A 24,484-nucleotide genomic window follows, 5' to 3' on the forward strand; every position below is an offset into this window, starting at 1 on the left:
GACCCAACCTGTTCAATCTTTCCTCATAAGACAACCCTTCCATACCTGGAATCAACCTAGTGAACCTTCTCTGAACTGCCTCCAATGCAAGCATATCCTTCCTTAAATAAGGGCACCAGAACTGTACGCAGTACTCCAGGTGTGGTCTCACCAGCACCCTGCACAGCTGTAGCATGACTTCCCTGCTTTTATACTCCATCCCTCTAGAAATAAAGGCTAATATTCTGTTTGCCTTCCGGATTACATGCTGCACCTGTATGTTGACATTTTGTGTTTCATGTACGAGGACACCCAGATCCCTCTGTACCGCAGTATTTTGTAGTATTTCTCCATTCAAATAATATTTTGCTTTTTTATTTTTTCTCCCAAAGTGGATGACTTCGCATTTTCCCACATTATATTCCATCTGCCAAATTTTTGCCCGAGACATTCCTTACTATGTTTAAGTTAAACATCATGGATTTGAGTATTAGCCGTAACAGTTGTGTCAGAAAACAATGTTTTAGTTTGCTTGTTAATTCAGCATTCATAGAAACAAAATTAGTGTGTCTAAGTTATGAAAATTTTTTTAAAAATAAAATCTGAATGTAAATCAACTAGACCAATTACCGGTTGTCAGTGACAACAGTGCATTGCCAAAAAGCTGAAAGTTGCAAATTTGATTCAGGGTTAAAATTAATAGCAACCTTACTATCACCATTTTGCACATTGTGTTTAATACCAGGATATATGAGTACTAACACAAACCTTCCTTCTGTGTTGACTGTGTAAACCTAACCCCACGAGGGTTAACGTAGTCCATATCGTGTACTTCATGGATTGAAGCAGTATCAGATGTTTCTGTGAGGGAATCACGATCTTCTAATACTTCTGGAATGGATTCCACTGATGTGGAGTGAGCCTTCTCTTCCTTGGGTGAAAAGCCTTCCATTCTTCCACCCTTCTAGGAAAATAGTAAGCTTCAAGTTAACTCACCTGTACAGTACAATTATCTTTAAAATTCTTTATTATAATACACCTGTGAACAACAAGGCTCCTATGTGGTCAAGGGCTAACTGTCTACTTGAGGAATAGGATGCTCACCACCTATGTACAACAAAAAAACAACCTTCCCAATTATAAATAACCAAATGAGTTTTTAATACTTAGCCACTACTGATATACAACAACAGGATCTTTACTGGGAAGTACTCAAACTAGTCTAAGGGGTATAGATCTGGGGAAAAAAAATTGTCTGACATAATCAAAAGCTCTATAACCAGAAGGCATAGACTTGAGCTCAGAAGAGGGTAAATAGATAGTTCAGATTTAATTACATCAGACTGGTCAGAAAAGCAAAAGCCTATGGGATCCAAGGGAAAGTGGCAAGTCTGATCCAAAATTGGCTCAATGGCAGGAAGCAAAGAGTAATGGTCGACGGGTGTTTTTGTGACTGGAAGGCTGTTTCCAGTGGGGTTCCACAGGGTTCAGTACTGGGTCCCTTGCTTTTTGTGGTTTCTATTAATGATTTAAACCTAAATGTAAGGGGCATGATTAAGAAGTTTGCAGATGATACAAAAACTGACCATGTGATTGACAGCGAGGAGGAAAGCTGTAGACTGCAGGAAGATATCAATGGACTGGTCAGGTGGGCAGAAAAGTGGCAAATGGAATTCAATCCAGAGAAGTGTGAGGTAATTCATTTGGAGAGGGCAAACAAGGCAAGGGAATACACAATAAATGGGAGAATACTGAGAGGTGTAGAGGAACAGAGGGACCTTGGAGTGCATGTCCACAGATCCCTGAAGGTAGCAGGAGAGGTAGATAAGGTGGTTAAAAAGGCATACGGGATACTTTCCTTATTTGCTGAGGCATAGAATCTAGGCTGGCACTTCAATTCAGTAATCTGGACTGCTGCACTACTGGAGGTGCTGTCTTCTGGATGAGGCATTAAACGAAGGCTCTATTTGCTTATTTAGGGAGACATAAAAGTTCCCATTGCATTATTCAAAAAAGAGCAGGGGCGTTCTCCCATGTCCTGGCCAGTATCTACCTCTTAACCAATACCACCTAAAACAGATTATCTGGTCATTTATCTCATTGCTGTTCATTGAACGACGCTGTGGGCAAATCAGCTGCAGTGTTTGCCAACATTTCAAAAGCAATTCAATGCCTGTCACATTGTGAAAGCCACGTTCTTTCTCTCGATTACATTATCAAGCATATATATGTGAAATATCGAATTGAAAACATGAAATGTTGTGCATTATTTTTACACTCAAAGAAAAATAATTTTGCTCTGCCAGTGTTTGTACTACAATAAATTGTTAAACGTAAGGGGAACCCAAAGATTTGAGGATAGTCACTGAAAAGGGTGGAAAATAATTAATTGCTAAAGATCTCTATCCGCAACAGCATTTACCTGAGACTCTTGCTGAGCATGTGGTTCCATCATTTTCTCTTCACCAGGCTCACTCGAAGGGGTGCTTGCTGGTGTGATGCCTGTACAATTGACCTGTTCAAGGTCAGTAAGGTCTTCTTTAGATGTTGTCTTTGAAGAAAGTTCCATACCACTGTCTGTGGTAGGGCTCGAGACAGTGGATAGATTTTCAGAAACAGTGGTTGAAGTGGAAGTTGCACTGTTCACAGATACAACCGAATGTTCCAGGAAGGGTGCTTCACCTTTAAAAGCAATCAATACTGAATGTGCAATGGACAAGGGTAACTTTTAACATCATAGGACAAAGCTTACATGGACGCGAGGCTGAGTGTGTCATATTTTCCTTATGGCCCACACTTTGTCTATTTTCCAAACTATAGATTCACACATTTGTTCTGGAAATAATGTATAAAAATACAGACCCTAAATATTACATTGGTCCTCCTTCTTGATGTTGAGTTAAAGCACCTAATGAATATTGCCACTCAAACTCTCAAAATATATTCAAATACTGGCAGATCTGCGTGATGTTGCTTCCAGCGTGTCAGATGCACTGTTTTTGTAATGAAAGAAGCTTTATAACATGCAATGTACAACATAGTATTCTGCTGCACGGGTGGACCTCTGTTTAAAGTGTTCCATCCCTTGAAGGCCACAAAGTCTGATTCCTATAATTAAACACAGCTGAGGACAGACTTTAAGTGCTGTTTGCTGAGGAAAGTTTGCAGATGCTTGTAAGCTTCTGGCTCCAGGTCAAAAATGACAGACTGTTCATTTTTGTGCTTTTGATCATCTGAAGTGCAATAAAAGTTTTGAGATAGACAATTTCAAAACTTTTAGACACAAAGATAGGTTTACAATGAATTGTGATGAATTTTAACCTCTTTTCATTTTTACCCCATGCCCTTTCCATTGTTTTTTGTTTAATTAGGAACCATTGATTACATTGAGGGAGCTAGCTGGAAACATTTACAGACTCAGATAGTATATGAGATGATGGTTATCAATGAGCCTTTAACTCAGTGACTGTATGATGTCACATCTTCATGTATTTATTTAGTGCTCTTTCATAATTCATTCTCAGTAAAACCTCTAAGCCAGTTGTACAGATAGCATCAGCGCTGGTCAAGATAAGTAATCAATTTTCAAAAAGCAAAAATTTAAACTAACTCAAATTCTTTTATCACTTTTTACAAAAATGGAGGACTGATTGCAAGATTTCCTTTTCAGGTACAAAGGGCAAAAAGCTAAAACATACCTGGATGATTGTTTAAGAACTGCGGTACAGAACCTACTGAACTGTGCAAAACCTGGCCTGGCACTGACTGCTGCTCCGATGCGAGGGGAAGTTTGTTGGCGTGACGAGATGGTCGTGGGGATTTCTTCTGCTTTTTCCACTTTGACGAGTCACTCATTCCTCCCGCTCTCATTTTAAGCTGCAAGTTGAATTAAAACACATTGTGATATGAGTACTGCTTTAAAATACTGAGGTACAGACAAAGATTTTTTTTTCCCTGCTTGCATTATTTCCTTCTTCAGCTTTTCAATGCCGTTGGATGATGCTCAGTGCATGAAATTCAAATTCAAATTTATGATGGTGTTTTTCTCTTGCATTTATTTTAGAGACACTAACAACTCTGTGGAATGAAATTCTTCCTTTAAGACTGTGTTACCATGCCTACATCACAATTTAAAATAAAAAAGATAAAGATTAGCACTGATCTGGGAGTGACCAGAAAGTTATAATCAGATCAAGATGCTCAGCTATGGTTGTAAACTAAAGAGTGTAGTATTCAGCTGGCTTGCAATCATGAACTGAACTCCAGCATCAGATTTTAGCCTTGAAATAATATTTTTTCAAATATATAGTTTATACTTTTTCAACTTTGTGCGCACACTTGAGATAAGATATTACGTATCTTGTAGGGTCTTATTCATTCCTGAATTAAGTGCATTCCAGACACAGCAAAGGAGCCTGGGTTGATTGGTTCTGGAGAAATCACGTGCTCAGCATACATGGAAAAAATAGCATGACGTTGTAGACAGACTATCATATCGTATAAAATCTTATAAAACCTTCAAACTTAAGCCACCGCACCAGTTCACTTTGATCTGTAGCTAAACTGAAATTAAATAGCCATTTAATTAATCCCCTCCCAAAACCCTTGCATAGCCAAATGGGTGGGATCAGGGTCTGGAGGACACACATTATTAAAGAACAAAGACGACCCAGGTTTAAAAAAAAATCTATCTTTCTCCTTCATTGCACATTCACCAGTCGCTGTAGAAGCATACCAGAGTGCAAAGTTAGGAATGGCAGGAGCAGCTGCGATGACAAGATCTGCCAAAGATGGTATCATGTGCTGCAACTAAATTTGGTAAAACATAACTTGGAATTATCAGGAGTAGCCTGCATTGTATAGAATGTGTTGTATGGAGATACTATGGAAATAAAAGACTTACAAGTAAAGCTGGAGATGACCATAATTTAAAAAAAAAATTTAAACAAGAGTATTCACCCAATACTTTATTCCACCCAAGGTAATTAAGTTCCACTGCACCATCTAAACTTAAATTTGCCACACGTAATAGCTCAATAAACTATAGGAAACAGAATGCTCAAAGATGCTGTTGGCCAGAGCAGAAGCATTTGGTGAAAGCCCTTCCACAAATTATTCATTTCAAGAGATTTTGGGATGGGAGGAAAGGGGGTGGGGGGGGGAGTAGCTTTCCTTCTTAAGTGGTTCTTGGTAAGCTTAGCTTGTTCTATGGGGTCAAAACACAGATTTTTGGAAAATGCAACTTTAAAAATAAATCACAATTGCCATAGTGGACTACAATAGCCATTTAGAACCATGAATTTTGTACATAAAGCAGTCTGTGATAACAGATGTGTGATTATTTACAGATAAATCTAAATGAAAACAACACATGCTGGAAAACTGAAACAAGGATTAGAAAATGCTCGTCTGTCAACACTTGAAAAGAAACAATCAGCATTTAAGGTCCAGATCTTTTATTTCTGATGAAGGGTTTACACCTGAAACATTAAACCATCTTTTCTCTATTCCAGTTCTGACAGACCTGCTGTATACATTCAGTACTTTTGGTTTTACTGGAGAGAATTAAAATTAATTTCTATGTGCATTCCGAGAGAGGAGAAAAATTAAATAAAACTGTCAATAATATCTTTTCTTAAAATACCTCAATGCAGTTCAAATGGCATGTTGCAGATACAGAAATTAAACAAAATAATAAGTGTGACAGTCACCTCAAGGATATAATCAATTCACTTTTTGTTTGCTGTACCAGTGCAATCTGAAAGAATACACTTACGAGGAGAACACAATGGGCCAGATTTTGCTGGAGTGGGGCACCTCACTGCGTGCCCCGTTAGTTAGACTTGTTCGTGCACGTTTAGGTTTTAAAATATTTTGCCCACAAAGTTGCTGGAAGTGAGAGCTGATAACAGCGCAGCGAGTACAATGGGGCATCTGGGACCTGGTGAACGGGACAAACAGTTGAGATTTAAGGATTGAGAAAAGAAGAGGAAGGACTGAGAAGGAGGGTGAATTCAATGTCAAATCAGGTACAGAAAGAGAAATAAAGGCAGAAAAAAAGATTGGATTAAGAGAGAGAAAAGAGACAGAAAGGAAAAGAAAAAAAAATTAAAATTTAAGATTTGACATTTTTAAAATCTCCTAAAACAATTCACAACCTGAAGGAATGAGACTCCATACTTATAATTGTTTACTTTCTGGGCAAGAGAGGATGATTGGCAGTCATTATCAAAAATTGCATCATTGAAAGGGTGCTTACGCTTTTAATTACCTTCATTACACGGACTGCAGCGATTCAAAAAGGCGGCTCACCACCATTTTCTCAAGGGCAATTAGGAATGGGCAATAAATGCCGGCCTTGCCAGCGATGCCCACATCCCATGAATGAATTTTTTTTAAAAACTTCATTTTCTGTGGCAAGTTTAATGGGCAAAAATCACTGGGAGGTTAAGCGTGAGATGCCATTTTAGTGAAGCCAATGGCAGTGCGCGCAAATTGGCCATCAACTTGTGGTGATTCACAATTCATGGGGTATCTCTTCCTTGCCACAAGTTGCTGATCAATTCGGAGTAAGTCATTCAAACACCGTAATTTTTTCATCAAAATCTGGCCCATTCAGTTTCAGTATATATGTTACTTTCTGTACCCACTTTTTCCCTATTGCTGTGTATTTCTATCTGTCTTGCTTTAAGCATTCCCAACAGGATGCAGCTATCACAGTATATTGGCTCTGACCTTAACGGCCTTCTTGCTAAACTGTGAAACAATTGTAAATTGCCCTTTGTGTTTTCCGCTGCCGACCTACATAACTCATGGGAATCAAACAGTCCTAATCTGTACCAATATTTAAACAGTTCATATACGGTCTTTTAATGTTGAAACATACTTGTAATCATGACTGGTTTATTAAGAATTTACTACAATTTTTATACTATTTACACTATTATAGTTTCTATTCTTCTGCCTTGTTTGTACAGAAATATAATGGCTATTTTCCTTACATTATTAATCATGCCCACCCAGTTCTTGCTGACGAGCCAACTTCCGGTGCTCTTTTTGGTTAAATACAGGTATTCCACGTAAAATCTCTAAACCAAGTCAACACAGACCTTGTGCAATAAATTAGTGCATCATCATTAAACTTGTCACTGATATTATTTTACTCTCTTTCAAGAGAATTACAGAAGTCTTCACAAGATAACAGACTTTTTTTTCAAAACTAAAATAGATTTTCTCAAATCAAATTCACAAGAAATCTCCTCAAACATTGATCAGAATGTCTGGTGAAACGCAAGCCTCCGCTATCATGTTTAAAAGAAAAATTATGATTAATACAGGAAACAGAGTGCCTGAGCAGCAGCATATCCCAGCAAACAAATCTTTACATTTTAGTATGCAGTTATGTATGAAGATTGCCATTTAGTCTGTGAACATGTCCCAAGAAATTTGATAATGGAGAAAATTGCTACTAATTTAAATTAACTCTGCCTCTCCAAAGAGCCTTCCAACCTCCCAATTAGCTCCCCCATACATTTTAGATCACATTCCCACTTGCTCATGGATTTATACCAACAATATCAGCTGTAAATCTGTACTTTTGCTACATCATAGAAATCTGTTTCAGGACCTCCAGACTCCAATCCACATATGATGTTGGAAGAAAAATGCATGTGCAGAGCTGACTATACCTAAATATTTTGTCACAAATTTCCACCAGTGCTTGCAGTAATGGCATTATATTTGCTCCTCAAGCCTGTGCTTTCTCTGTGCAATTGTAATTCTACTATGACATAGAAAATGTAAGATCCAATTAAAGGAGTAATAAAGGAATACACACACACCCCTCCAAAACTGCACTTAATTCAGGAGTTAAACCCTGTCTGCTGAATGTTTTACAATACGTTGAAGATCTAAATTGCAGTGCAGTGAGGGCACAGAAATGGTGTTTAATGCACACACCCTGTCTACAGGTGGCTATCAGTGAAGAGGTTAGAGCGACCAACCTCTGGGCAGAAGATGTCAAGCAGTCCAGTGCATCTGCCAATACATCCAAGGTGGCGTCACACAGATCAATCAAATGCTCAGCCAATGGCATCTTCAAGTGTCTGGCACCTGATGCATTGAGTGCAACACTGTGGTATACATTGGTGATTGGAATTGAGACCCGGAAAAACAGATATGGCATAACACAGACATGGCACAACACAGAAATGGCATGAGTGTGCAGTGTCTGTTCTTGCAGAAGAACATTTATTGGGGAAATGCCGAATAAATGCACATGTGGTATTTCTGAGGGAGGGTGGTACAAATCAAATGAAGAAGTAAAAATGTATTTTTAATTAACTTTCAATAAACAGTTCTTTCATCATAGGATCTCAAACCTTTAAGAATATTGAGCATCGTTGATAAAGGTACGGCTATCCAACCCCCCAGTGTAAACGCAGTTAAAGTCTTGATCCATCAAGAAAGATCTGGTGACCTTCCTTGGACTGACACATTTTGCATCAGTGTAACATCCTTACCTGCACTCGTTTGTTTTTCCACAAGATAGTGTAAGCCTCGGAGGAAAAAATTGCAGTTGCCAGTAAATAAAAAAATATAAGTTGCAAAATGACTTGTGATAAAGGGGTTTAAAAAAAACATTCCTCACTTAAACTCGAAACTAAATGTACTTTAATAAATTAAAATCTGAACGCTCATGAAACTAAAGATCCTCATTATAATGCATCCTTTTATGAATTTAAGACAGATATTCATGCCGTAGGTTATCTATTTTAGCAGAACTCCACGTTGAAAGAGAAGCCCCCAAAACATGAGCACCACATCATGCAGTACTTGACGCAAACCATGCATACGGTGCACCGTATTTAAAGGCTTTATAATGAGGACACAATAGACCATTTCAAAGTGCTACCTTTTTGCCTTACTTGGAATTACCATTTAACTGCACTTCAGTCAGACAAGCCAATTATCAAAGTCTTAACTGGAAGCTCAACTACTGGATATATATTATGGTAGCGCTTGTTTGCAAACACCAACAGTTCATTTTTTGCTTATCCATTTCTTATTTTACTATATACCACTTTGGGTACAGGAGCTATGAGAGAGACGATAGAATATTACTTGCTAAGTTTACATGCTATCTTACACATGCTCTGAAACTACTTAAAAGTTTTCAGCATGCTCACCCATGCATATAAAAATTGCGGTTTTATTTTTTATTTATATACAGAGGGAAGGTATTATAATGATCTCAGGACTAAGTACTTTGTGTCACAATTTTATAATGAATACAGTAACTTAACAGTGATACAAGTTCTGTACCAGTACTGGTGGAAGTACAATTTATATTTCTGTCGTGCTCTTAACATTAATAAAAAGGTCCGAGTGCTTTATAGGGATGAGAAAAGATGAACACCGTTCAGGAAGAAAGAAGCAAGGGAAAAAAAGAGGGTGGCTGAAGAGAAGGGGGTTTTAGGAATTTTTTTGGTAAGTCAGAGGACGCAGGCATAGCAGCTGAAAGAACAGCCACTAATGACGGAGTTGGGAACCAGGAGTAATCCGGTGTCAGAGGAATGAAGATGCATGCAGGATGTGCAAGTGGAGGAGGACATTCAGGTCGGATGGAGCGAAGCCTTGGAGGGAATTTGAAAGCAAACACGAGGATCTTAAAATCAATTTGATAGCGGACAGGAAACCAGTGGAGCTTGGTAAGGATGGGGGTGGTGACAGTGCAGACTCTGTTCTAAGTTGGTGTTGGTGGACTTGGGGAGGTCGGCAAGGAAAGCACCGGATAAATTGAGTGTCAAGGTGATGGTGGCCTGGATTAGGGATCGGCAATGGTGAGGGAAAGAAAGAGAGAGAGAGAGAGAGAAAAAGAGAAAGAGAGAGAAAAAAAAAAGTCCACCTTGTCAGTATAAAAGACATGAAGTAGAAAGCTCAGCTCAGGACTGAACAGGATGCCAAGCTTCTGCACCTTCGGGTTTATCCTGAGGTGGCAACCAGGGAGACTGATTGCGCCACAGCCATGTAAATATGCTGGCAGGAGCCCATCAGGCCTACTTCTGTTTAGCAACACTGAGTTTTTAAAAAATTTTGACTCATCCAAGAGCTGATATTGGCCAGCCCTCGACAGTTAGGTCTGTATTTCTTGACTAATGTTCTGGTGAGTGAGTAATGCTGGGAGTGGAGAGGCAAAATTGGGGTCTGAATCATGGATCTCTCACAAAGACAACAGAAGGCATGTGTGCGCATTTGAGGCGGGCTGGGGGAGGGGGCGTTGGGGCAGGAGAGTGAAAGAAAAAGCAAAGCGATGGACAAGAGGGAGAGAGGGGGGGGAAGAGAGAGGGGGGGGGGGAAGAGAGAGGGGGGGGGGAAGGAGAGAGGGGGGGGGGAGGGAGAGAGGGGGGGGAGGGAGAGAGGGGGGGGAGGGAGAGAGGGGGGGGGAGGGAGAGAGGGGGGGGGAGGGAGAGAGGGGGGGGAGGGAGAGAGGGGGGGGAGGGAGAGAGGGGGGGGAGGGAGAGGGGGGGGAGAGAGAGGGGGGGAAGAGAGGGGGGGGAAGAGAGGGGGGGAGAGAGGGGGGGGAGAGAGGGGGGGGAGAGAGAGGGGGGGAGAGGAGAGAGGGGGGGGATAGAGGGGGGGGGGATAGAGGGGGGGGGAATAGAGGGGGGGGGAATAGAGGGGGGGGGGAATAGAGGGGGGGGGGAATAGAGGGGGGGGAGAGAGAGGGGGGAGAGAGAGGGGGGGGAGAGAGGGGGGGGAGAGAGGGGGGAGAGAGGGGGGGGGGGAGAGAGGGGGGGGAGAGAGGGGGGGGGAGAGAGGGGGGGGGGGGAGAGAGGGGGGGGGAGAGGGGGGGGAAGAGAGAGGGGGGGAAGAGAGAGGGGGGGGAATAGAGGGGGGAGAGAGAGAGGGGGGGAGAGAGAGAGGGGGGAGAGAGAGAGGGGGGAGAGAGAGGGGGGGGGAGAGAGAGGGGGGGGGGGGAGAGGGGGGAGGGAGAGGGGGGGGGGGAGAGAGGGGGGGGGAGAGAGGGGGGGGGAGAGGGGGGGGAAGAGAGAGGGGGGGAAGAGAGAGGGGGGGGAATAGAGGGGGGAGAGAGAGAGGGGGGGAGAGAGAGAGGGGGGAGAGAGAGAGGGGGGAGAGAGAGAGGGGGGAGAGAGAGGGGGGGGGAGAGAGAGGGGGGGGGGGGAGAGGGGGGAGGGAGAGGGAGAGGGGGAGAGGGAGAGTGGAAGGAGAGGGAGAGGGAGAGGGAGAGGGGAAGGAGAGGGAGAGGGGAAGGAGAGGGAGAGGGGAAGGAGAGGGAGAGGGGAAGGAGAGGGAGAGGGGAAGGAGAGGGAGAGGGGAAGGAGAGGGAGAGGAGAGGGCAGAGGAGGCAAGAATAGAGAGGACTTCCTTGTTCTGCACTCTTTCCTAGTCCTTGAACTCTTTGGAACAGTGGATATTTGGGAAGAATTCAAAAAGTTTCCACAATTTCCAGAATGCCTGCACGAGTGAAAATGCTGTATAATTTAAAAGGAAATGCCAGAACTGAAATTGCAGCTCTAGGACCGGCAGCACTGTAATATCAAACACGAAGATTAACTTTGCTTTGGGCCATCTTTCACTGCCTCTACAGGTCAGTCAGGAATTCCAGAAGCATGCTTGGTGCGACAGGTTGAACAATTTTGCGCCCTCCATATGTTTCTGATGTTCACAATTACTTGCGGATTTCAAAACAACACAAACTTTATATTACAAGTACAGCATTGGCATCAGATATGAACTGGTAGGCAACGTATGTACTCCCTATATAAAGCTGCATCGTTCTGAACCTAGGAAAACAATTATGGAGATTAGTTATCTGTATAGCACTTGCACCAGTACTTAGAATGACTTTCTCAAAAGCAGGGAGAGCAGGTGAGATCACTGGATGCCCAAGATAATTGTTAAGGCTGCGTTGCTTGCCTTTTACCAGTTAGAAAAGGGCATGTCAGATTTTACATTGGGAAAATTCCAAAGAACACTCAATCCTCAATTTCCTGTCAAATAGTGATTTACCGTCATTGCACCCTTTCAAATGTTTTTATTCAAAATTCTGAATGAGAAACAGCGAAGAACCAATGCCAAGCACAACGCAGTCAAAATAAGATCTTAATGCATACAAGCAAAGAAAACACACAAAACCAGGATGGAGTAAATTAAACACACTGCTGTATTTAAGCGAAAAGTCAATGTAGACTCATAATCAAAAAAAAAAGTATCATACTACCTTCTTCATACTGGTTCCCACAAAACTCTTGGCTTCTTCTTTAAACTGAGGTAACCTACAGAAAATTATCAATCATTAAAAGTAGCAAAAATAGAATCAGAACAGTTTCTGAAATAAATATCCTTTTTGTTTATATACAGTGTGTGTTAGTTACATATTACAGGATAAGTGTTTTGGGGCAGATTTGTCTTCTGTCAAGTACAAGTTATGCCATTCAATTCAAATACGAAGTACCTGTGGACCTTTTTATAGTACATGCTTAATAAGTAACTCTCTGCATTGGACATACATGTCCTGAAATTTCTTTGTTTTGTTCTACCTTCAAAGGATTCTGATTGTATATGTTGAATTCCTTTGTTCCTACTCAACAGTCATTCTGAATCCATCAGAGATAGGGCAGGCCAGAGACTCTGTGGCATGTCAGCAGCACACTGCCACATAAGATCAATCAGGGACCTAGTTTTAGGTACAATTTTAAACAGAGTGCAAGAGAGCAACTTTGCTTGTTTCCAATCCCAAAGGGAAATAGTTAAGTGCAATGACAAGTGTTTTCTGTACAGCTCCTGAGCTCACGACCATTACCTATATATTGAATAAAGGCACAGTCACTTTGTCAGGAGCTTGGCATTGTTAACAGAAGTGGTCTGTGATGCTGAATCAGAGAAAATATCCACTATAAAAACCCAAAACAGCAACATTTTCCACTCTTCGTTTCCATTTTTTCTAACCAGTTTCTTGTGTCATCTCATATTTTGGCCTGGCTTCCTGTGCCTTTTACTTTAATTCAAAGTCTTTCATGTGGAACTTAGACAAAATAACTTTGTGAAAGTCTAAAACTGTGTGACATGGTATGCCATTATCTACTTTATCTGCAACATCTTGAAAATAATTCTAGGTGGTTTGTCAAGCAAGATGTTCCCCTTTTAAATCCATGTTGGCTGCTTAATTCACTATCCCCCTCTCGCCTTGTCCCCAAAGAGCCTGCAGTTTTCCTGGTCGGTTTTGGTGCCCTTTTTAAATAGAGGTACAATTCCTGCACAACCTCACCAAGAATAGACTTGAGGGGCTAAATAGCCTACTTCTGTTCTTGTGTTCCTTACTGGTTCTTCAATGCATTGCTAAGAGGAATCAATTTATAATGCCAATTCAGCTTGCACTTTTTGTACATACAAGGTATTAGGAAGCTCAGTGGGACCAAATAAAGCAATGCAATATGGTTTGTTTATTTATTAATGCAATTAGTAACTTTGCTGTGACTGTTTACAAGGCTAAGAAAAACTAACAGCAAAGTTATGAACATTGTTTATGAACACTCATTTCACATTAGTGTCTCTATCGTTTCTAGATACCAAAGACATGACCTCTTCTCAGAAAAAAAATAACATTTTTAACTATCTAATTACATCACACCATCAATGGAGGACTTTCGCTTGAATGAAGAACTCATTGGTCACAAATTACAATATACTTTACTCTCACACATCCATTATTGTTTAATCATTATACCTGTGTTTGCTGGGAATGTTGTTACAAAATTGATAACAGAAACTTAAATTTAGGAAGGGAGAAGGTGATTCTGTAAAGTTCTCATGCTCTCAAAACTACTCATGCCACATTCAAAAACAGCTAATAGGTTAGGCATTATTAATTGCAATTTAATCGATTGCTACATAGGTAACACTGTAGCAGAGTTCATTAATGCACTGATACACTGCACCACAAAGCAAGGGGTCTCTTTTCTGTTCTGCATCAGATGAGTTTACATCTGAAAGCATCATGCCAAGACCCAACACTTCTCTGTAAGAAGTGATGGAAAACTAGGCAATACATTCCCTCCCTACTTCTCTCCTCTTTTAAGACGCTCCTTAAAACCTAGCTCTTTGGCCAAGCTTTTGGTCACGTGACCTAATATCTCCACATGTGGCTCGTTATCAAATTTTGTCTGATTACACTCCAATGAAACGCCTTGGGGCGTTTTACTAAGTTAAAGGCGCTTTACTAAGTTAAAGGCGCTTTACTAAGTTAAAGGCGCTTTACTAAGTTAAAGGCGCTTTACTAAGTTAAAGGCGCTATATAAATGCAAGTTGCTGTTGTTGTGGCTTGGATGACAATCATTCGTTTCTGGCTCAAGAGGGGCATCAGCAGGAATTTTGGAGCAATCACTTACTGTGTACTTACTTTATTGGCTGAGAAAGGGTTCACAGCACAGGAGAAAATGTGGCAATGTGAAAAGCAGTCAAAAAACTACAAAAAAAATTTCTTTGGAAATGATTTTAAGTCATTTATATTATTTAAAGGGCACTCATTTAGGTCCCATAAACTACCATGGACATATTTTTTTTTAAATTATGCTGCTGGTACAGTCTTAAACTCTTGCCTATTAAAGTCAACTGTAACAGTTCATACTTGGTACTTTATACAGTCAATCTGTAACTGACAAATATAATCAACAATTAGTGAACATGTTGAGGCAATATAGGACCCTTTAATTTTATTCTGGTTGTAGTACCCACGTATTCCTTTAAGAATACTTAATCTCTACAACCATTAAGTAACTGCAATTTGTGTTAATTGTATTGCTTTATTATAGAAGAACTCAATACTTAACAGATCAGGCATTAGGTGGGTGGTCAAAAACAAAAGGCATCAGTGCAGTGTCCAACAAGCTGCTCCACAAACTGATCTTTAGAATAAACAGATCTGATGTTCTAAATCCCACCATACAATTTAATCTTGTATTTTACCACTTGTGCCATGATTGTCCTAATTCCACAACATCTGTTCCTCCCATAAGCTCTCTTCATCAGCAATGTGCATGGAACAGTACTAACAAGAGCAATCATGTGAATACAAAATGAGCTCATCTTTCAGGTTCCCTAACATCTCACTGAATGAAAATCATTAGAGAATTGTCATTAAGTACTCAGCAAGATGTATTAATATTAAAAACCACACCCACATCTTAGATCGATGTTTCTGCTTGAAATGGCCCATATATTTCTCTGGTCTTAACAGTGTGTACTAAAACGTTGATGGATGTTTCTAACCTTTTGCACATGTTAGACATCAACTGATACACCATACTTAATAATTATAGCACTTCTCATATTCAAAGTGTCAGAATAATCCACAAAATATTACAGAAGGAGAAATATTGATGTAACCTCACCATAGAACACGGAGATGGCCCATGTACGCATCAGAATGAAGATCTCTTACTTGACAAAACAAATCACCAAATTTTAATAGATAGCAAAATTGCTTTTGAGATTGAAGATGATTTTCATTTAAATTGCAAGTCTGAAGAACTCAGTGGTGACATGTGGAAAGTAGCGGTGAAATTAGAACTGTGGGCAGTACGCATTTTGCAGGTTGTTAGAAGAGATCAGAAATGTGGACTGAAGAAGCAACGAAAAACAGAAACAGAATTTGGAGTGGGAGACAGAGGAAACAAAATCGCCAAAGTGAAAGCAAAGAATTCAACAATAAGTAAAAGAATGGTGACATATGTTCTGTGAATTGGACTTGAAGGAGCTTGTTGAGATGCCATGTTTCCAGTAACCAGAAAAGAACTCAATGAAGCTTTTAACAATTACCAAAGATCAAGATAGTTATACTTCCAGAAACACAGATAGAATTTAGATAGAATCTACAGCACAGAACAGGCCCAACTGGTCAATGCCAGTGTTTATATTCCACAGGAGCCTCCTCCCAATCTAGCTTACCTCTTCCCACCCTGCCCCCTTATCCCTCTAGTCCTTTCTCCCTCATGTATCCATCAAGCATCCTCTTAAATACATCAATGCTATCTACTTCAATCACTTCATATGGCAGCAAGTTCCACATTCTCGCCATTCTCTGGTGTAAAGAAATTCCTCCTAAATGCTTTATTTGATCTGTTAGTGGCTATCCTGTATTCATGCCCCCTTGTTCTGGACTCACAAACAAGTGGAAACAGTTTCTCCACATCCACCCTATCTATAACTTTTAGCATTCTGCAGATAAGTTTGCTTATCACCCATATCAATCTCAGGAGGCCAACTCCAATTGCCAGCAACCCCTTTACAGTCTGACGTGTACAAAACTTGTCTGAAGTTGCCCTGGTCATGTCTACGAAGAATGCCTGCCAGTTTTTACTCTTCCAGCTTTTGATTACTTTATAGAACTAACCCGAGGAGCTGGTTCTTAGCCAAACAAAATCCTTTTCTTTAAAGAAAAGTGCTCCTGCCTCCAAATGGACTGTGGGAGACATGAAGAGGAAGAATGAAGAGAAGGAAAGAGAGATTCAAAGTTATCTTTTAATAAAGAAACATGACATAGAAAATATTTATTAGGTTAAATTATATATTTTTTAAAAAATGAAAGTTTTTGAAGAGAGAATAGACATGAGTTGAAAACTTACACCATCAGTGTTTTATTTATATTAATGATTTGGATGAGAATTTAGGAGGCATGGTTAGTAAGTTTGCAGATGACACCAAGATTGGTGGCATCGTGGACAGTGAAGAAGGTTATCTTGGATTGCAACGGGATCTTGATAAATTGGGCCAGTGGGCCGATGAATGGCAGATGGAGTTTAATTTAGATAAATGTGAGGTGATGCAGTTTGGGAGATCGAATCGGGCCAGGACCTACTCCGTTAATGGTAGGGCGTTGGGGAGAGTTATAGAACAAAGAGATCTAGGAGTACAGGTTCATAGCTCCTTGAAAGTGGAGTCACAGGTGGATAGGGTGGTGAAGAAGGCATTCAGCTTGCTTGGTTTCATTGGTCAGAACATTGAATACAGGAGTTGGGATGTCTTGTTGAAGTTGTACAAGACATTAGTAAGGCCACACTTGGAATACTGTGTACAGTTCTGGTCACCCTATTATAGAAAGGATATTATTAAACTAGAAAGAGTGCAGAAAAGATTTACTAGGATGCTACCGGGACTTGATGGTTTGACTTATAGGGAGAGGTTAGATAGACTGGGACTTTTTTCCCTGGAGAGTAGGAGGTTGAGGGGTGATCTTATACAAGTCTATAAAATAATGAGGGGCATAGATAAGGTAGATAGTCAAAATCTTTTCCCAAAGGTAGGGGAGTCTATAACGAGGGGACATAGATTTAAGGTGAGAGGGGAGAGATACAAAAGGGTCCAGAGGGGCAATTTTTTCACTCAAAGGGTGGTGAGTGTCTGGAACGAGCTGCCAGAGGCAGTAGTAGAGGCGGGTACAATTTTGTCTTTTAAAAAGCATTTGGACAGTTACATGGGTAAGATGGGTATAGAGGGATATGGGCCAAGTGCAGGCAATTGGGACTAGCTTAGTGGTATAAACTGGGCGACATGGACATGTTGGGCCGAAGGGCCTGTTTCCATGTTGTAAACTTCTATGATTCTATGATTCAGTGGCCCACGGATACTGTTTACCCTGGACTTGCCAACAGTCTTAATTAATTGTTCCATAATACCCACCTGGTAATATTTTATGATGATCATAGACTTATAAAGTGACATTTCCAGAAAGAGTGTAACTATATTTGCATATCTGGACAGAAATGTCAGAAAGCACATTAGAAACTAATATGCAATTAACAGCATGTATGCAACATGAGAAGAAAAACTTTATTTCAACTATACACATGATGAATTAAGCAGACTGGTGGAACAAGCACTTCACTGGATTATTGCTGTCTGTCAGGGCATACCGTGCATTGCAAATTTCTGATTTCAGGCTGACCACAAAAGGAAGTTACTTCCCCACAGGGACAGAGAAGAAGCATGGAGGGAGCAAAAGTATAGCAGTTACAACATGGACAACCATTTACAATGGACAAAATCTGAATCCCAAACCAAATTCACACACTTCTATAGTAAATATATCACTTGCAATAGACACAAAATGACACTTGAATTGGAAAAATAGCATCCCCTCTAAGCAGCTGATTTGTTAGGGATTCGGGATCAGATAAAGAGCACCAGGAGGATCAGCTGAGCAGGAGCTGTATCAGATGGCCCTGCCAGTGCAGTACAGGTGATTCCAAATCCACTTAGTCACGAACCCACTCAGTCACACTCCAGCTGGTCATCCTGGTGTGCAAGGGGGACAATATAACAGCATCACATTCTATCACAATTAACATAGAAACTTAAATCTGAGTGCCGGAATGAGCTGCAGATGAGATAACTGGCATGCCAAAGCTGATCCTGCAAATGAAGGTTAAGTTGCTTGGTTTGAAGAACAAATTTGGCAGCCACTTAGAACATGCAGAACACCCAAGCACAACCAGTCCATTACAATTAGCTTACACTGCGCGTACATAAAATAACAAGTCAGAAGAGAAATTATCCCTACACCATCATACACATCCTAATGGCTGGCTCAAGAGTCATATAGGCAAAAGACCTGGGAGTACATCACTTGCCTGTCAGCTCAACTGGGGAAATGGTAGCGAGGGAATGGATAGATGTGATTTGAAGATGATGAAAAATTATGAGGCAGGAGGGCACAAAGATGATAAAACTTAACTTTTAAAATAAAAAACAGAATTCTGAGCCACACTGAATAAAACGGACATTAAAAAACTTTTAAGTGTATAAACAAATCACACCATATGTCATTCGGATCTTCAAAGTTTATCCCACAGCAGGGTATACAGGAAAAAGTTGCAATATAACTCACCATCAAATGATATACCTGTTTTAACAATATTGCTGGATCAAATGAAAAATAAAAAAAGCCTCATCAGGCCAATAAAGAAAACCTCTTACATCTGCACTGCTCAAAAACAATATAACAATACCAAAAACAAATCCACCTTTATTTTTTATTAAGGTATCAACACACAAGAAGATAGCTGCCCTTGGTAAGCCCCAAGGGAGCATTCTGACAGGTTAATCTCAGTAGTCTACCTTGAGAACAGCAGCTGCACCATGTCTACCAGTGTGTGCTCAGCAGATTTCCTCAATAACTCTGCAGAGAGAGAAAAACAAATAACACAGGTGTCATTATGCATTGTGATATTATCAAGAGGCTCCAACAAGTAGACCTCCCTCCTAGTTTTGTTTACCAAGGATTAAGCAGAGCTTATTAAACCATTTTAAATTAAACTCGATGCATTTGTCTGACACAAACAGAAGGAAGATGGCACTAGAGTACTGTCAGCCATTGTGTGAGCAGCTGTCTGTTTATCCCTTCGGAGCAATAAATGCCCTTTTACTGCTTTTAAAATAAAATGCACACATTTCTGATCACATGTCTGCAAATGTTACCTCTATATCTCCAACAGTACGACATTTATAAAATAGAATCTGGGAGAAATACAGAGCTGTTACTCAAAAGATTTTATTTAAGTGATGAAGTGCTTTCAGTACACAAAGGGTTAAAACATAAAGGCATCATTCAGTTAGAATGGAAAACTTCGATCAACATGATGCTGCAAAGGTTCTTTGATGACCTGCATGGAATGCAACCAGTCTTTTCACACCACAGAACCAGCAATGCACCTTCTGTGCAAAATAGTTCTTATGATAAATACATCATAGGTTAACTAAATATCATGAACTAAATATTCCTAACAGGATGTAACGGAAATGTGTTCCACTTAGGCTTAAGTCGTCCCTCATCTTGTTCCACTATAGTCTATTTATAGTCACTTACACTATGCCTATTATGGACCTATGGTGGGATCAGACTTTGTAGATGTACTAAATCCAGCTGCAAAAAAATATTTTTCAGTGACTAAAGAGCCACTGATTTTTACAGTAACTCTCAGAACTTAACATAGTTTCTCCATAGCCCTTGTACAATTGAACTCCTGACTACAGCTGCAAGTGCCATCAAAAGTGGTCACGAAAGGTGAGGTGCTTCATCACAGCAAGGATGGGGGAGGGCATGGCAAGTCAGAGGAAGAGTCACGCCCAGGCTGCCCTCACACAGCAACAGTGGAGACCCAGAAGCAGGTCGCGGGTCCTTGTGGCCACAGTTAGTGCACACACCAGGGAGAGAACAAAAAAATTACTTCCTAGTCTTTTGTAGAATCAATATGTTTTCTAGTCAAGGAAAAATAACTACCTGGCTGCAGTTACAAGTAGTTCGCTAATTAAGGATCAGAAGAAGACATTGCAACAGTGATCTGAGTCCACAGTTATGGACTCAAAATCATTATTTAGTACTGGTTATTTAAATGAATACTCATTCAGTTTTAGATGCCAGTTTGTTTTGTTCATGGTTACCTTCTAATGTTGGAAGCAATTGCCAGCATGAACACCAACCCATTGTGTACTCAAGACTTTCACACAAAAAGATTATTGATTGTGGCATTTTCCTGCAGTTTTAATCAGGAACTTACCATGAACCTCTGTGTAGCACACAAGAAAATAACTTTTTCAAAATATGCTTTACGTCCAAACCAAAATTAAGACTTGTTTTATTCAATGAATGCAGAAACGTTCTGTGGTTTTGCAAAACATATTGAAAATACTCTATTAGATATAGAATATATAGCAAATTTTAGCAGTTTATACAAATGAAAATGGAAATATTTTGAAGGCTACAAAGTAAATTCCATGTCCACTTTCGCAAGTTATTTCAAGAAATAGGTGACACTTGTTAATTATTTTTTCCTAGTTAGAGTGCACTCCTTTCTAAGAGGACTAAAATCAATTGCAAGTAACACAATAGATAACAATATACAAAATTAACCTAAGGCCTAAATCCAGATTTTACCTCAAGCTGTATGACCAGAGTAAAAAAAGTATCCTACCAGGAGTGGTGAATTTCACTCACGCAAAAACAGTCATAATTTCTTTGTGCTGAGATACTCCCAAGTTGTGGGTCTTTCACACTCGAGAACAGCTGCAGATCACCATTGGCAATCGAACACCATGCACATAATATGTTAATCTGGAGAGCGTAACCCATATAGGCTCCACTACATGCTATCATTTTCAACATTCAACCTGGGAACGATATGAGGCTGCATGTGGGATGTTGTGAAGTTGCCACTTATTTAGTTCTCTTATCCAACAGGAGAACGGGATACCAAATGCCAAACAGATCGTGGTAAACAGGCATAAAATCAAGACAAACTTACCACTAAGCCTCATTTCAAAGCATATTCGAAAACAAGACTGCATTATTTCACAGACGGATTCATTTGTTAGATGAGCACCAACAGGAGTGAGCAGCAATGTTCTTAAAACCTAAAAGGCATAATCAAACATTACATAAAACGTTCATGTTTCTGCTTACACAACTCTTTCCCATCATAGGAACAAGCCAAAAATAATTTTAATTGATGAAGAAGCATTTCAAATACTTCTCGCATCAGTCTGATTTGATAAGTTTGTGGAGTTAATACTCTTCAAAGCTCACCATCAAAACTGCATGGTCACTTTAAAAACTGATGGGCAAAAAACTCAATATATAATTATGTATTTTCAGTTCAAGGGCCACTTGTTTGGATCTTGCCTGTATATAGCCTGAACAATGATTCCACAGATTGCAGCTGGTCTGGTGGAGTGGTTACAGCAAAGTTCCAAGACATTTGAGAGGAAATGCCAAAAAGCATATTAATAAATCCATATCTAGCCCACATGCAAAGACAAAGCATATGTACAAACATGTTCCAAAAGATTTTATTGCAAGTGAACACACAAATATTTCTACTTTTTTGATAACACAAATTCAATACTCCTATTTTATCCTTAAATAGCAGCTAAAATGCTTTCCAATTATTATAGGTTTTGAATTTTAGTAACACATGCACAGTTAACTGGAAAAGTATGTAGTGCATAAAAAACTCTCCTTTTTGGATAGGATTAATTTCCCAACTGAATTTTCTTCGTTATTTTCTTTTGCCTCTTTAGATCATCACACATTATTCTCCAACCAAGAGAATACACAGGCAACTGTTCTCCATCTAAGCTAACCTTCAACAGCCCATGGGCAGCAGACAAGAATAACTCAAATTTATCATTTTCCCAACCTTCCTGACCTTTGAGATTATTCACAATAAGGGACCGCAACAGTTGAATTCAGCGGAAACCAATAAGGATCAAAGATCTCTCTCGTGGCTGTTAAGGGTCCAAAGTTAAATAATGTGTTTGAACAGTGTAACCCAATTCCCAGTAGACACAAGACTACAACACAAAACTTCCTTTAATTCAGCACTAATTGGGACTAAAATGGAGTCTGCTGTTGACATGAAAATGTCATCATGTTTGTTACAAGAGACAGCTCTTCTCAGGTTGGGGTAAATGTATATTGTAGATGCTAACCGAAAAACAGAAAATCACCTATTTCTCATACTATATCCTCAACTCAAAGAACATGAAATTTAACTAAATGGAAAATGATGGCCTCTTTGATAATCTGATGGATGAGACAACATGTAACCCATTCCCACCATATCTATTTTCAAATGGAGTTAAAGCCTTGATTAGAAGATACGACTTAAGTTGGGTTAAAATTTGAGGAGTTTGTGTTATGGAGTGATATATTGGTCATTATGGACTGATTGTACAGTCAAATGCCATGAGAAAAAAGTCAGTCCTTCTCCTTTCGCCATTTTCAGCAGCATAGGGGAAATTGAGAAATTGTATTTTTTTTCCAAGAGTTAGTATACTTGTTCAAAATTCCACCAAGTTTGTCCAAAATAAATTATTCAACTTGAATCAGCAACGTTCTTTGAAACATTCCCTGGAAGATATAAACTTATCTACACTGATATTCTATCACATCAGTCATGGTCCAGGCATTCTGCGCTCTACTGAAGTTTGTTTCTACAAGTCTGACAAGTAGGTGATCCAGTTGCTGGAACCAACATCAAAAAAAATACCATTTTGCAACATGACAGGAGAGGAACAGATTACTCTTGTACACGTAACTTCAATAGGTTTTCAAAATAAAAGAACACTGTAAAATACTAAGTGACATGCATAGAGAAATACTGATGCATTGCAGTCAGACTTCTTACTAAAGGCAATTCAGATAGTTATAGTGTGTAAGGGTACGGTGCTCTAGATCTGTAAAATTAGAGCCAACAATTTGAAATAGAAGCTTTGTTATTAATGAAATCATAGCATTTCAATAAGTAGGTTTAAGTGTTGCAGACTTTTTTCGTATTAAGTAGTCCCCTATGTTGGTAAATTCACAAAATGTTTTAAAAGCATTGTACCTTGCACAAAGTATTCAATATTTAAGGTAATTTCTGCTCCTTGAGGACTTCTTGTTTTTGGCTTCCAAATTAACCAGCGATCACTCAGCTAACATCAGCCACAGGATACTTCAGCAAACAGCTTCACAGGGCGCATAGTTCAGTCGCCTCTCGGTCCTGAAGATTATTCAGGAGGCATCCAAGCCAGTACTGCTTGCTGACAGAACCTGAAGCTGAGCAGCTCCATGTTTCCATGCAGAAGTGACTTTAAATTTCAAATACTTCAAGCAAGATTATAGACTTAGAAAGCTTACCCATATTTCATGTGCAGGGGAAGAAGTACTGCATTTCAAAAATCTTCTTTCCCCATTCCCAACGTACTGTATCTCATCTCCTTAACAGTGAAGGCTTCGCTGTTCATTTATGGAAAAGTACCAATGGACTAAAATTGTGTCTAATTTATAATTGAATAAGTTTTAAAGGACTCCCCCTGAAGATGGCTCAATGGGTGTCTGCACTATACAATGGGGTTCCAAGCCATTTAGATCAAAAAGGTGGCAGTTTCAATCCCGACTCTGTTTTATGCCGAGTTTGCTAGCCTAAACCAAGGCAGTTACCAGGGCACTAGAAATAGCCTCAGTGTCCCTGGACTGGGAGGAAAGGGAGGGAACAAAAAAAGACAGGATCCCCAGTTCTAGTCAGTCTTGAGTGACCCCTGCTGGAAAGTACATGTGTAGACATCAATTGATGACATGATGGGGCTTTATTGTGATGCCCCCATGGTTAAACAGCCTGACCGGTACTCATTATCTCGGCTGGCAAACAAATGGCCACTGAGGCTTGGTCTCGATTGTGGCCATGTAACTGAACCTCAGTATAAGTCACCACCTTCAGGAGAGCAGGGGGAGAAAATTGCAAAAAAAGGCTTACAGAATCAACTCAGTACAAGAGAAGCAATTAATCAGAACAATGTAGAGTACTATGTAATCCCCTTGTTCACAACAGAAACAAAGGAGAAACCCTGAAGCCAAAACATGGTATTCCCACATGGATTTGAATGAAACTGAATACATCATTACTCTAATTACTAGCCAAGTAACCAGATTTCATTTTAATACCAG

The 24,484-nt window shown here is 39.9% G+C and overlaps 1 protein-coding gene across 3 annotated transcripts in view; it reads right to left on the reverse strand.

Annotated features, from left to right (window-relative positions):
• Positions 1 to 24,484, reverse strand: part of gbf1 (golgi brefeldin A resistant guanine nucleotide exchange factor 1) — a 186,558-nt gene that overhangs the window by 60,661 nt on the left and 101,413 nt on the right. For 2 of the 3 annotated variants that reach the window (XM_067972405.1, XM_067972403.1), the window contains exons 6-11: positions 21,300 to 21,408; positions 19,117 to 19,177; positions 12,224 to 12,278; positions 3,678 to 3,855; positions 2,402 to 2,661; positions 748 to 943 (exon numbers count right to left, since the gene is read on the reverse strand). In XM_067972405.1, the coding sequence (XP_067828506.1) occupies positions 748 to 943; positions 2,402 to 2,661; positions 3,678 to 3,855; positions 12,224 to 12,278; positions 19,117 to 19,177; positions 21,300 to 21,408 (859 nt within the window). The remainder of the gene's footprint in view (positions 1 to 747; positions 944 to 2,401; positions 2,662 to 3,677; positions 3,856 to 12,223; positions 12,279 to 19,116; positions 19,178 to 21,299; positions 21,409 to 24,484) is intronic. The other variant, XM_067972404.1, reaches the window with a different exon arrangement.

Source organism: Heptranchias perlo, chromosome 36 (genome assembly GCF_035084215.1).
Source record: "Heptranchias perlo isolate sHepPer1 chromosome 36, sHepPer1.hap1, whole genome shotgun sequence".
Taxonomy (NCBI): domain Eukaryota; kingdom Metazoa; phylum Chordata; class Chondrichthyes; order Hexanchiformes; family Hexanchidae; genus Heptranchias; species Heptranchias perlo.